Source organism: Engystomops pustulosus, chromosome 2 (genome assembly GCF_040894005.1).
Source record: "Engystomops pustulosus chromosome 2, aEngPut4.maternal, whole genome shotgun sequence".
Taxonomy (NCBI): domain Eukaryota; kingdom Metazoa; phylum Chordata; class Amphibia; order Anura; family Leptodactylidae; genus Engystomops; species Engystomops pustulosus.
In genome coordinates this window covers 136699445-136713613 of record NC_092412.1, presented here as the reverse complement: position 1 = coordinate 136713613, position 14169 = coordinate 136699445, and the positions used below count along the sequence as shown (strand labels likewise).

Here is a 14169-nt window from a genome sequence, read left to right as displayed (position 1 = left end):
TGTACATATATGTTTATTTTAGCACATTATTTTTCACCCCATAACCTCAGGGATTTTACAAAGTTTTGGCAAATACAAAATATGGCAAATGTTTGTAAAGCATGTAAAAGTAAATATAATATCGGAACAAAACTGTGGTCATAGTTTCCACTGCAGTAAATAATGAACCTGAAATATACTAAGCAAAGTTCTGGAATGAATGATCAAGATTTCCTCAAATGCCCTGAGCTGCCTCCAAAGCTTATTGACCCGATGGGCTCTAAAAACAAATTACAAAGTGCAGCCAAGATTTCCTACATCATGTTATCATTGAGATACTTGGAATAGAACTGCAGCGAGGTGGGGTTTTTTTTGTTGCGTTCAGCTTATGCTGGTTTCTTCTGCCATATTACAATGGATATTTACTTGACATGCTTATCATCTACAACATGACAGTAAACTGAAAACCACATAGCTAATAACAGCTACTTGTCTTAAATGCAAAGTTTATAGAATGTCGCAACAATTAAATAATTTCACTAACATAAAATGGATAGAGACATCCATAAAACAGTAAAATGAAAAAGGAGAATAAGTCCCAATGCTGCCGGGAATGTTGTCATGGTTGAATTATGAAACTCTATCTCCCTCTAGTGGGTAACGTTTGCTAAGTTTAAAAGTTAGAAATGAATATATAGGCATTCACTTTTAAAAGTCTTAGTAATACAGTTCTATATACAATAATGGTGCATAAATACAGGCAAAGACGAAATGTACAAAAATTCCGGTATTACTAGATTTACCTCCCAAAAAATGTACCAAGATCTGCATACAAGTATTGCACAGCGTTCTTTACAAGGCTTAAGTGCACAGGACCAAGGGGTGCGACATTGACCATTATCTTACAATAGCCGTCCTACAGCTATGGTAAGGAAATCATCATAGCTGAGCTTCACGTTGCCTGTTCTCTGTGTATCCTTATCCCGAAACGCTTCCGTCATGCTCTGCAGCTGGGTACAGATGTGAATGAAGCGGTCAAGCTGTAAGCCGGGGTTTGCAGATCGAACAGTATTTCGGGACATTAGTAGGTGGATAAATTGTGGACTGAGATTGTATCCCATCTGAGAGAGAGCTGTGAAAACAAAAAGAAGCATAAAGATGCAATATACTGATGGGGAACGGGAAGAAATACAGATTAAGAAACAAGTCTTAAAAAACAGCAAGTGTATACAGTAGTGAATCAGAATAGTACCGCTATATTCACTAATTTACCCACAGATAATGAACTGGAGAATGCCACCTTGGCCCACGGTAACCATGGTGATGCCCAGTGATGGTCAGGGCACAGACAATGAGCTGCATCCTCTATTATGCAGACATGTGCTTGCTCAGCAGGTCTGACATCTCGATGTTATTGCTGGCAATACTAAATGTATCCCAATGCCCCTGTCTACGTTTGAGGTAAAATATGACTTCTCTACAAATCCTAGAGTAATGTACACTGTTTTACCTTGATGAAGCTCGCCCTGGTTGATGCAGCCAGATCTATCTCGGTCAAACTGCTGAAACATGTTCTTCCACTGCTGAAGGTACGTCCATAGAGCCGAAAACCCAAACACATCAATGCGGCCTGACTGACTCCTATCAAACATGTCTGCAAAGTAAGAGAACAAATTAGTGCACACAAAACAATAGCTATGTTACAGGAACTCCATAACATAGAGGGGAAGATTTATCAAACAGTCAGAAAGTCAGAATACTTCTACTTGCCCAAGGCAACCAATCACAGCTCCCCTTTAAAATATTCATGCACACTGGTAAAATGAAAGCTGAGTTGTGATTGGTTGCATGGGCAACTAGAAATATTCTGACTTTCAGACAGCTTGATGGATTTATCCCCAGTAAGCGCTTTTATTAAATACTTGTGTATAAGCCGTAAAAAAAAAAAAAAAAAGTGCTGAAAAAAAAAACCACCTCGCCCTCTGGCACTCTCCGCAACTTCCTTCTTCTCTTCCCTGCGAGCAGAGACATTTCCATGCAATCCGCCTGGCTGGCGCACATTATGACGTCAACAGCAATGACACCACCCCATTATAGTTTGAGCCGGCGGGCAGAGGGCATGGATGAAAGGAGGAAGAGGAGTCGCAGGGAGCTTCGGGGAGTTCCAGAAGGTGAGTACCGTGTATATACTCGAGTATAAGCAGAGACCCCTAATTTTACCACCAAAAACTGGGGGGGGGGGGGAATGCATTGGTCACAGCCCCCTGTACTGTATAGCCTTCTTTTCAGCTCACCCCTTAGATGTCCTGCTTTGCCAATGCACGGAGTATCTGAGTCGGAGTCAGTTTGACGCACGGAAGCAGAAGAAGTTTTTCCAGCACTCAACCAAATTCATAAAAATTTCAGTAAAAAGAAAAACAACTTTTATTCCATCATTTAACTGAAATTTTTATGGATTTGGTCGAGTGCTGGAAAAACTTCTTCTGCTTCCGCCATTTAGTATATAGCCTGCCAGCCCCTTAAATTACGTAGCCAGTCTTTAGTATATCGCCTGCCAGTAAAAAATATTAAACTGACTACTCACTATTCCGACAGCCCAGGCAGCTCCTCTCTCTTCAAGTGCGTGGCAAGTACGTGACAGCTCAGTGTGCACGGCCCGGCCAGCGCACAACTGTGATGTCAGCAGTGGCTGACATCAGAGTGCACACTCTGACACACCGGATCATGGAACGCGCAGGCCGTGTAAGTAATTGTGCCCCACTATATGTGAGGAGTATACTCAGGAGATATGTATAGGATTCAGTACAATAAACAGTAAGATAGCATTACTTACTCATCATCATGGTACAGGTTTCATCATTAAATGCTGACCAATTGGAGTTGACCAGGGCTTGTTTTAGCTCTTTTAAAGTTATGTAACCACTTCTATCGGTGTCAACAGTGTGGAACCAGTTATAAGCTTCTTGGTCGACTCCAGGGGGTATATTCCCTTTGTGAAAAATAACAGAATAAAATAAATCTGAAAGGTGTTATCTTAAAGGAGTCATGCAGTCTCACTATATACAAATTATTTTTTTATACAGATTCTACAACTAATAATGCGAATATAGGGACACATTTACTAAAAAACAGTGCAAAATCTTGCCTGTGTATAGTGCAGAGTGTGACAGATTCATGATTTGTGGCTCCCATTCTTCATGAATCTGGCAACCCTGCAACAACTTTTTTTGTAGCTCCTTTAACATGGGTCATATGACACACTTCTGTCAGACTGTGCATGATAAATGTGGCGCACGGTCAGACTGTGCACTGAACCGCCCATTTCAATGAGGAAATTTGTGTCGTGTGAAGAATAGTGCAGTTGCAAAACATATGTGGCTCGGGCACTTCTTAAATACATTTGCAAGCAGTTTGCACTGAAAAAAAACGTGCAAACATCTTAGTAAATGCGAGACATAATGCATTGGGAACATCTCAAAAAAAAAAGTTGCATGGCAGAATATGTCAGACCTACCAGGAGGTCTTTGACCATATTGTCCTCCTTGCTGTGGAGCACCATATGGATTGGTTCCTGGTCCCCCATAAGGTCCACCTGGAGCATGGCCACCATAGGGGCCCCCTGGACCTCCTGGCGCGGGGCCACCTGCTGTTTGCTGTCCATATCCATTATTAGCCATTGGTGGTCCATACGGTGCCCCGGGTGCTGTTCCACCATATGCAGGCTGGCCTGGATGACCACCTCCGCCATATTGCTGACCTGCATAATAGCTCCCTGGGGGTGCACCAGGGGTTTGTCCTGCTGAGCCCTGGTATCCCTGGAACAAACAAGACAACAACATAACAAAAGTAGATCATGTTATGACATCAATAGGTACTTGTTGCCAAAATAAGAAAACTTAATCAAGTATGTTTCTTATTTATACAAGAAGAGACTTGAAGAACAAGTTCCTATTGGTTACATATATATTAAATAAATCTTGCCTGAAGAACTGAGATAGTTTTCTACCACTATTCAGAAAAGATTCAACACAATGAGTCTGTGTAAGCTTTCCTGCTACTTTTCTTAATTAATTAAGAGGGAAATTGGGCCAAAACAGCAATTTACTATTGCTGTAATTGCTCACATATATAAAACTCTCGGGAGAAAAGACTAAAGCAAAATACAATAAACAGAAAGACAAAACAAAAGCAATAAAAATGTAAACTCCAGTAATACACTAAACCAATTGTGTTTACAAAAAAAAAAATATTAGAGTACAATTGTTTCCAGTAAATACATTTTGGAGGGAAAAAAAAAAGATGCTTGTACAGGCATTTGTAGTGTGTGAAAAAGTCTCATGTGATTAATATGCATAAGACTTTTCTCTCCTCTCCCTCAGCCACTTGGAAACTTGATTAAATGGTCTTAAATGAATAGCTCCGCCTTGAGTTATCCATTAAAGGAAATTTACCTCTTTCCTTCTAAAATCAACTTTTAAAATTATTCTAATGAGACTGAGGGATTACCATAGCCCCTCTGATCTGGCTTTACAGGCCATTCCCATCTCTTCCTGTAACACTCTGTAAAGCCATAGCACAGAAGGGCTAGGGTAACCACTTAGGCTCATTAGCATAAGTAAAGGTTTACTTTAGAAGGAAGGAGGCCATGGATAACAAATATAAGAAGATGACAACAGTCACTGTGTCTAGAGATATGAGTAAGTGCCCCTGGTTTATCATGATGGAAGATTTTATTTAAGGGCTGCTGTCCAGTCACTTGACCTGCTATCAGGGACAATGACGGAGGCTGGTAGCTGCAACAGTTAAAGAAAACCTGTCATCAGGTTCTCACATTTTCAGCTAGCCATTTTAATAATAATTCCCAATATGCTTTCATAATAAACATTACTGCTTCCACTTACTTGTAAATCCGATAATAGTTTATCTGGCTACCTTCAAGCAAACTGCATTATCATTCCCTGCACACTTGTCTCACAAGGCAACTTCCTCCTCCCCTCTCCATCATGCAGACCTAAGCTGACAGAGATTTGCTTGCAGCACCAGGTCAGCTTACACCTGAATGAGGGGAGTGGGAAGAGAGAGCAGGAGGTAGAGTTGTAAAAGCAGTGTGAGTGTGTGATAATGATGAGGACTTGATGCAGTATACTGGCAGAGAACCAGGTATATTTTTTTTTATCATCTTTTAAAAGGTCGTCATACCAGTAACATTAATTTTAAAAGCAGATGGGGAATTTGTATTATGAGAACGTCATAAATTGAAAATCCTGATGAGAGGTTCTCTTTAAGAGATATATATAATATTTATTGATATTACGGAAAATGTCATACTCTGCAGTTAAAATTATTCCACAAAAATGATTAGATTTTTTTTACTCCCCAGTGTCCCTGTTGAAATAATGGATAGCCTAAATCCTGACAGAACTACATTTCTGTTAACATTTGGGTTTACAAAAGGCAGCGTTAACACAAGTTAACATTGCATTACCAGTTATGTTTTGTAAACACAAATGTTAACAGCAATGTAATCAAATAAATCTCCTCTCCTCAGCGACTGTATTGCACTTCAAAACCCAAAGAAAACGTCACATGTGAATGCAGTCTCACCCCACCTTCACAGTCCTCTCTCACACACTGATAAAAGGAAATCTGTCATACACTATGGGGATATTTATAACTGCTTCCATGTAAAGGCTGTGAAATAATTATTATGCGAATACGCCACCACGCCATATAGACAGGAAGGGGGTTAGAGGGGCGCGGCCTCAGCGCAGTGTTTGCGTTTTTAAAATCATGCGAATATTTGTTTGCAGGTTTTTGCGCACTACTACATCCGGATGGACCTGGTGTTGTTTGCAGGGCAGTCTGGCAGCCTCTTGTATCCTCTGGGACAAGCCTTTATCATATGCTGGCGAATCATAAATCTCCCCCCAATGTGTGGGGGAGGCAATCAGGACTCTCTTCAGTCCCAGGAGTCCTGTCCAGAATTCTACTGAATTTCATAAACAATTCCTGCTCCGATCACTGTATGGAGATCTATAGCTCAGAGATTCAGTGCTGTAGAAGATCCTCCAGACATCTCCCCATGTCTCCTAGATAGCTATGTGTCAGCCTCGCCCTATCACACACCCTTGACTTGAATCACGGCTATTCTCTATCTATGGAGAACAGCCGCCCGGATACTGGATTGGAGGGGAGGAAGGAGCCCTTCTCACCTGGCCGTACGGATTGTAGCTGGTCATGTTCCCGGTCCCGGTGCTCGGCACCGATTTACTCGAGCTTTTCTGTCAAAGTTCGACTAGGAAATGACAGAAGCAGCGCGTCAGTAGCTGAAGTAACCGACCAGAAACAAGGCACACATAACTACCTACTTTGTCCTATCTCACGCAACCATTTTATCAGAGACAAATTTCGAAGACTATCTGCGAAAGCTGGTCTTTGGGAAAATGGCCCCTGCTCTGTCTAAGATGTGTGTTTGGAGAGACGTTTCATCACTAGCTGTGCGCTATCTAGTGCTCAATCTTGGAACAAGCGCAAAGGTTTGTGGGATACAGAGCCGGAAGTTGACTTGTAGCGTCTTACACGTGTGTGAGACGTATTCCTAAGTGTGATATTCCCGTGCTGCCGGTACCAGTTCCCGCACACCAGCACCATGGTCCGGAAGCTCAAGTACCACGAGCAGAAGCTGCTGAAGAAGGTAGACTTCATTAACTGGGAGGTGGACAACAATGTGCACGAGCTGAAGGTCCTGAGGAAATACCACCTGGACCGGCGGGAGGACTACACCATCTACAACAAGCTGAGCAGGAACGTGCGGGAGCTGGCGGCCAAGATCAAGGACCTGGAGGAGAAGGATCCATTCCGCTCACAGAGCACGGCCAAGCTGCTGGAGAAGCTCTACGCCTTGGGCCTGGTCCCCACCAAGCAGAGCCTGCAGCTGTGCGACACCGTCACCGCCTCGTCCTTCTGCAGGAGGCGCCTGCCCACCATCGTGGTGAAGCTGCGCATGGCCCAGAACCTGAAGAACGCCATCACCTTCATAGAGCAGGGCCACATCCGTGTGGGGGCCGAGGTGGTGACGGACCCGGCCTTCCTGGTCACCAGGAACATGGAGGACTTCATCACATGGGTGGACTCCTCCAAGATAAAGAGGCACGTGGTGGAGTACAACGACGAGAGGGACGATTTTGATCTGGGTTCTTAGACCTATATCTACTGTGGACAACCTGGGCTCACCACCTGCACCTGAGGGAGCCACATGATGGCAGGAACACAGGACTTATCAGAGCCCATGCTTATTCAGTGGAGCCCATGCCAGAGGTTACTGGTGGTCAAGGAGCACAGACCCAACCATCGCACATAACTGCTATCTATGGGTTTTCACTGCTGTACCCTCCATCTGTCCATGTAAACCTTACAGTGAACGTTTGCCCTTAAACACTTTTTGTATGATCTTTTTTCTGTAGCAGTTGATTTCCTGGATTTTGAGATTGATGATGCATCCTTTACTCTCAGATATAAAGGCACCTTCTTCTACCCCTGCCTTTCCATTTCTTACTAACCAGTGGTCGCTTCTCCTCACTAATCTTCCATGAGTTTACTACCCTGGTGTTAAATTTGTGAAAGGGCCATCAATAAAAATATATACTGGAACCTCCTAACCTGCCAAGGACTAATGGTGGCACACAATTGAAGACTCTGGCAATCTTCACCACAGCTGCAATACCAAAAATAGTGTAAACCATACAATTCATTTCAACAATAGTTTTTTATTTATTGTAAACAGCAACTCTATTTATAAATCAGAATTACTTTAATACATGACCATTAAAAGTCCACCCGAGCATATAATATGTCTTTCTCTATAAAAGTATATTATATTGCCCAAGGCATACTTAAAGGGCATCTACCACCAGGATGCCACCATAGGTGTTAATGGAGCCTGGAACCCCTCAGGCTCATTTGCATACAGTCTTTCATCCTGGTGGTAGATGTCCTTTAAAAGATAAGTGTGGACAAGAGACTACCAGGAAAGGAGACATAGACACAAAAGAGGATACTGTATTATGAGCCATATAGATGAGAGCGATAAACATGGAGAGATGAGGCCTGTACATTGAAAAATTTAGTTTAAAAGCGATCAATTTTATCTAAATTTGACCTGAACCTTCTATACCATAATTTACAAGGTTTGTACTTGGTGTTCCATTAAGACATGTGTGTTTAAGACATGACATCTATCTCCAGGATGAAGGATTGTAAACCAAGCTCACTGACATACTAGTGAGTGCCCCCTCTGGCATGAACTGCTCTTCTTCTAGCTTTTTATGCTCTGTTTTTTTTAAAAAAAAAAGTCCTTTAAAATCAAATTAGCCAGAGAGGCTCCATAGGTGTTAATGGAGCCGGGAGCCCTAGTTTGCATAAATTTAGTCTTTTTTTTTCTTAAAAGCAAGGACATGTGAAGCTTAAAGAACAACAGATCCTGCAAGAGGGGGCACAAAATTACATGTCTGTGTGTTTGGTATACAAACCATGACCTGGTGGTAGATGTCCTTAAAGGAGAATATAACTTTAAGTACTGTTCGTAAAAATTGTAGCAAATCTTCATCCAAATATTCATGTGTAACAGTCAAAAAGAAAACTACTGAATAGTAAGGAAAGGAAAAAAAAACTGCATGGTTTTTCTTTAGTCTTTCAGTGGATTGATATACAAGGGAAATACTGGCTTATGATAGTCGGTTGTTAGGCTAATTTATCAAATAAAATAATTTCTATTGGTTATGATGTAGCTTTCATTTTACAGACTTGGATGCTCACATGATTAGGAGACAATAGTGCCACCATGTGGTTCTTTGTTTAGCTGCAGTGTTTTTTTTTCCCCCCCAGATTAAGAGGTGTGGGCAGGAGTGTAGAAATCTGTTAGTAGTCAGTAGTCATTCATAATTGGTGTTTCTCACCAATTGCACTTCAAAAACCATTATTTTGGGCAGGTGGGCAAGGCAGTGGACGCATGACATGTCATCACGTGCAACCGTGCTTTCTCAAGCCTGTGACATCACCACAGGGGCAGGTGGTCCTGTTATATGTGTGCAGGCTAGTTAACCCAGCAACAATACAAACAAAACACCACATGATGATTAACCCCTTCCTGGTGAGGCCCTTTTTTCGTTTTTGCCTTTTCATTTTTCACTCCCCACTTTCAAAAATCTAACTTTTATTTTTCCATGTAGAGAGCTGTGTTATGGTTTGTTTTCTGCAACAAATTGCACTTCATAGTGATGGTATTTAATATTCTATGCCGTGTGCTGGAAAGCAGGTAAAAAATTTCAAATGCAGTGAAATTGGTGAAAAAACGCATTTGCGCCATTTTCTTGTGGGGTTGAATTTAACAGATTTCACTGTTCGCTCCAAATGACATGTCTACTTTATTTTCTGGGTCGGTATCATCACGTGGGATACCAAATTTGTATAGGATTTATGTTTTCATACATTTGCAAGAGTTGGAACCTCTGGTACAAAAACAAAAGTTTTTAATTTTGCCAACTTCTGGCGCTAATAACTTTTTCATACTTTGGTGTACAGAGCTGTGGTGTCATTTATTGTGACTTGTGATGACCTTTTCAATGCTACCAGTTTTAGAACTGTACGACCTTTTGATCACTTTTTACAGAATTTTTTTGCCATTTTGAAAAATATAAGTGTCATTTTTTTACTTTTGGCGCTATTTTCTGTTACAGGGTTAAACCTTGGTGAAAACCTATTATATTTTGCCATTTTCAGATATGCGATACCTACTTTGTTTATGATTCTTACTGTTTATATCAGTTCTAGGGAAGGGGGGGGGGGTTGAATTTTTTTTTTTTTTAGTATAATTTTTTTTTAAACTTTTTTTAAATTTTTATCTTTACTATTTTTCAGACTCCCACTAGTATGGCAGTATATGGGGATTATACTAATTGCCACCATTTTTTTTTTTTTTTGATGGACTGGTTAACACTCGGTACCTCCAATATGCAGCAAAGACATAAAGAACAAAGAGATAAATAGGGATGATAGTATTTAAGGGTGTACATGGGTTTGAGCTATTGTGCGCAAAATCCATCTACAGTACCTACAAGTAGTATTCAACCCCCCTGCAGGTTTGATAAGAAGCAAATAAGTTAGAGCCTTCAAACAAGAGCAGGATTTATTAACAGATGCATAAATCTTACAAACCAAGAAGAACCCCTCAAACCACCAGAATTCTGTTTTGTTCCCCTAAAGTATTTAGAAGTAGTTCAGGCACAAATAACAATGAGCTTCACATGTTTGGATTAATTATCTGTTTTTCCAGCCTTTTCTGACTATTTAAGACCCTCCCCAAACTTGTGAACAGCACTCATACATGGTCAACATGGGAAAGACAAAGGAGCATTCCAAGGCCATTAGAGACAAGATCGTGGAGGGTCACAAGGCTGGCAAGGGGTACAAAACCCATAAGCAACGTACTCCACCGCAATGGTCTCCGTGCCAGATGAGCACGTAAGGTACCTTTACTTTCAAAGCGTCATGTCAAGGCTCGTTTACAGTTTGCTCATGATCACTTGGACAGACTGGTTCAAGGTTCTCTGGTCTGATGAGACCAAGATCGAGATCTTTGGTGCCAACCACACACTTGACGTTTGGGGAGTGGATGGCACTGCATACGACCCCAAGATTACCATCCCTACAGTCAAGCATGGTGGTGGCAGCATCATGCTGTGGGGCTGCTTCTCTGCCAAGGGGCCTGGCCATCTGGTCCGCATCCATGGGAAGATGGATAGCACGGCCTACTCCATCAAGGATCTTAAGGTGCGTCGTCATTTCATCTTCCAACAAGACAACGACCCAAAGCACACAGCCAAGAAAACCAAGGCCTGGTTCAAGAGGGAAAAAATCAAGGTGTTGCAGTGGCCTAGTCAGTCTCCTGACCTTAACCCAATTGAAAACTTCTGGAAGGAACTCAAGATTAAAGTCCACATGAGACACCTAAAGAACCTACATAACTTGGAGAAGATCTGCATGGAGGAGTGGGCCAAGATAACTCCAGAGACCTGTGCCGGCCTGATCAGGTCTTATAAAATTGCAAACAAGGGTTATTCCACAAAATATTAAACCTAGGGGTTGAATAATAATTGACCCACACTTTTATGTTTAAAATTTATTAAAATATAACTAAGCAGCATAACTTTTTGGTTTGTAAGATTTATGCATCTGTTAATAAATCCTGCTCTTGTTTGAAGTTTGAAGGCTCTAACTTATTGCCTTCACAAGGTAAAATTGATAAATGGCGACTCAGGACTAACACCCCGTGCCAAAAGAGAATCTGTTTGTGATTTGATGATACTCTCCCCTCTATAAACAAAGAAAAACCAGGTGCACTCACCACCAGCTGCACAATCCAGGTATTCCACTCTCATGGATAAGAACCAAGGCAAAAGTAGCAGACCGGATGGTCTGAAAAGCGTCAGGTGTTGATGTGTATGGCATCCTATCCTTGCATCTGCTTTTAACCTGTATTGTATCTACTTTGGATGAATAAAGCTGCACAACATTTTCAACGGAGTCTGTGAGTGCCGATCAACTTCTTTTGCCTTGGTTCTTCCCTCTATACCCTGTTCAAATATATGGTGGACATTATATAAAGTAAAACACCACAACATACACCACTCCAGCCACAGATATATATTTATATCTACAATTGTATTGATCCTTTTGGGTCCTAGTGATCGTAGATTTTTATTATTTCATTTTTTGTAATGTTACTCAAATTATACTTTTAAAGAGAATAAATAAAGATAAATGTATACACGCAAGTGTTTTTTCTTGACCAATGGGTCTTAGTGAGGCCACATCCAGGCCTTTTTTGTAAAAATTCCCTAGTAATAAATGTAGACCCAGTCAAAATATATCCACGTTTTTTGTCTTTGGTGATATTCATGGAAAGATGGCTCAAAGAGACGCTTCCAGATGCTACCTTCTCTGCTGCCTTCACAATATAACGGACCCACAGGGTCCCAGCGAGACCGCCCCAACCAGGCAGCGCTCCAAGGACCTTCTTGGCCCGACTACTTAGCAGCAGAGATAGAGATACTGTGCTCCAAGCTGACAGATGACGGAGAGATCAAGCTCCCACTTTTCTGCAGCCCTTCAGAAGACATGAGACGTGAGGTGGACATGTCGTACTTAATTGCTTATCTGAGAATTGTCCATAACAACCAATCCATGTTCTTCACTACACCTAGTGAAGCAGGCAAAATTTGCTTCCAAGACCGCCGACACGCTGAGCTGGACTGTTGATTGGTGGTGATTATTATACTGTTCAGATGTGAGTGTATCCAAGTTCATGTAAACAGTTATGGTATATAATAAGCTGTGGTGTCAGAGTAACTAAGGAGGGATGTCTCTAGCCCGAAAAAGTGAGGGTGTAGTTTCTACCCCAACCCCCCCCCTCCTCCTTTACAAACTGAGATATTGGCTGCGAAGTACTCGGCTTCTTTGAAAACCATGTTAGAGATACTTGGACTGGTTCATGGGCGTAGAGGGTGGCCTTCGGGTCCCCCTGTGTCTGCTACCCCCTTGAACAATGACACCGGCCAAATTGGTCAGAAATTGATATGCCGTGGCAGCACTTGTTGGTTATTTTTAATAATGTTCTAGTTGACGGGCCTTGCTGGTTGCAAGCTGTGGTTTCTTGACAATGCTGCGTATGTCGGAGGGTGCTGCTGTGGAGTCGCTGGTATGAGGGAGTAGAGGCTGGCTTGGAACCCCGTGATTTTGGGGACGGCAGCCCCACAGCTTTGTTTTCTCATAATGTTATCTATATGAATAAGAAATGATGGGAGAAATTAAAGTTTTCTTGTGGAACGTCAGAGGTCTAGGGGAAGCTAGGAAGTGCAACTTGGTGTTTTCTCAAATAAGGCCGCATAATCTGCACCTGATATGCCTACAAGAAATGCATCTCACCCCAGATAAAGCTCAGTTGCCTAATAAACCATGGGTACAAAGGTCTATACACTCATATCATACGTCAAACTCTAGGGGAGTTTCACTGCTAGTGCACAAAAGACTCAGATGGGAGGAGGGTCAGTCAGTAGCAGATTCAGAGGGCAGACTCATCCTCGTTCAAGCATGGGTAGAGTCTTTTTTTTTTTTTTTTTTTTTAATTTGCTTTTAAACAAGACAAAGAGTTACATAGCATTTCTTGCGATATCCAAATCATTAAGTCATTACATGGTATATCTTAAAATCTCTACATATCGTGTTACAAATAACCATATATACACAGGCTCCCTTCTTTAAGAGCCGTCATCCTATCGCAAGACCTGCCCATATTTCCATCAGGATAAACCCCTCCCAAACCCACCCTCCCCCCCACCCTCTACCGATGCTGGAGACGCTGAGTGGATCCAATAAATATTCCGTGGAGTACAGAGCAGACCTCTATAAACTCCACTGATTCCAAATATCTTTCAATTTATTGCCCTTCCTATAACGTTTCTCATATGCACATTCGTATGTTTTAATATGCTTAACTAAATTGATCCATTCATTAAACGTTGGGGGCTTGTCGTCTAACCAGTGTTTAACTAACACTAGTCTTGCGAGGAAGATGGTCTTCAAGGCCAAATCACTTTTTAATCTATCTTCCAGAGAGATCGGGAGCAGGCCTAAGAGCCCGAAGGTAGCGACACGCGGGAACGAAGTTTGTAACTGATCCTCTATACTCGTGAATATCTCCTCCCAGTAGTGATTGATCTTCGGGCAGTCCCATAGAACATGTAGGATATCAGCTTGGGAACAATTACACCTCCTACAATTAGAATTTTCACTTAATCCAATTTTAAACATTAAGTCTGGTGAATAGTAAACTCGATATAATATATTTAATTGTGTACACCTGTGATTTAAATTAATCGTTGATCTAACCACATTCTTATAAATATCTCGCCATTGTGCCGTTGTGATAAAGCCGACCTGATTTGACCATTTCAGTTGAGTAGGATGGCTACTCTTCTGATCTATAATAATCCTAAGTCGACCGTATATACATGATAAATTAAGTCGTGATACCTCTAAATCTAATAATTCCATAAATTTACTCTCTAAGTGTCTCGTGAATTTACCATGATCTAATTCTTTCCTATATGCGTGCGCAATTTGACAGTACCTAAA

The 14169-nt window shown here is 41.6% G+C and overlaps 2 protein-coding genes across 2 annotated transcripts; one reads left to right on the top strand and one right to left on the bottom strand.

Moving 5' to 3' along the window:
- On the bottom strand, positions 1-6349 carry PEF1 (penta-EF-hand domain containing 1). Its single transcript, XM_072136626.1, has 5 exons — positions 6192-6349; positions 3494-3794; positions 2813-2968; positions 1490-1633; positions 1-1111 (listed from the first exon to the last, which is right to left on the bottom strand). Exons 1-5 carry the CDS (start codon positions 6216-6218, stop codon positions 882-884), a joined length of 858 nt encoding a protein of 285 aa, XP_071992727.1. The 5' UTR covers positions 6219-6349; the 3' UTR covers positions 1-881.
- A 141-nt stretch (positions 6350-6490) lies between these two features.
- On the top strand, positions 6491-7512 carry IMP3 (IMP U3 small nucleolar ribonucleoprotein 3). Its single transcript, XM_072136627.1, has one exon. It carries the CDS (start codon positions 6629-6631, stop codon positions 7178-7180), a length of 552 nt encoding a protein of 183 aa, XP_071992728.1. The 5' UTR covers positions 6491-6628; the 3' UTR covers positions 7181-7512.
- Positions 7513-14169: the final 6657 nt, after the last annotated feature.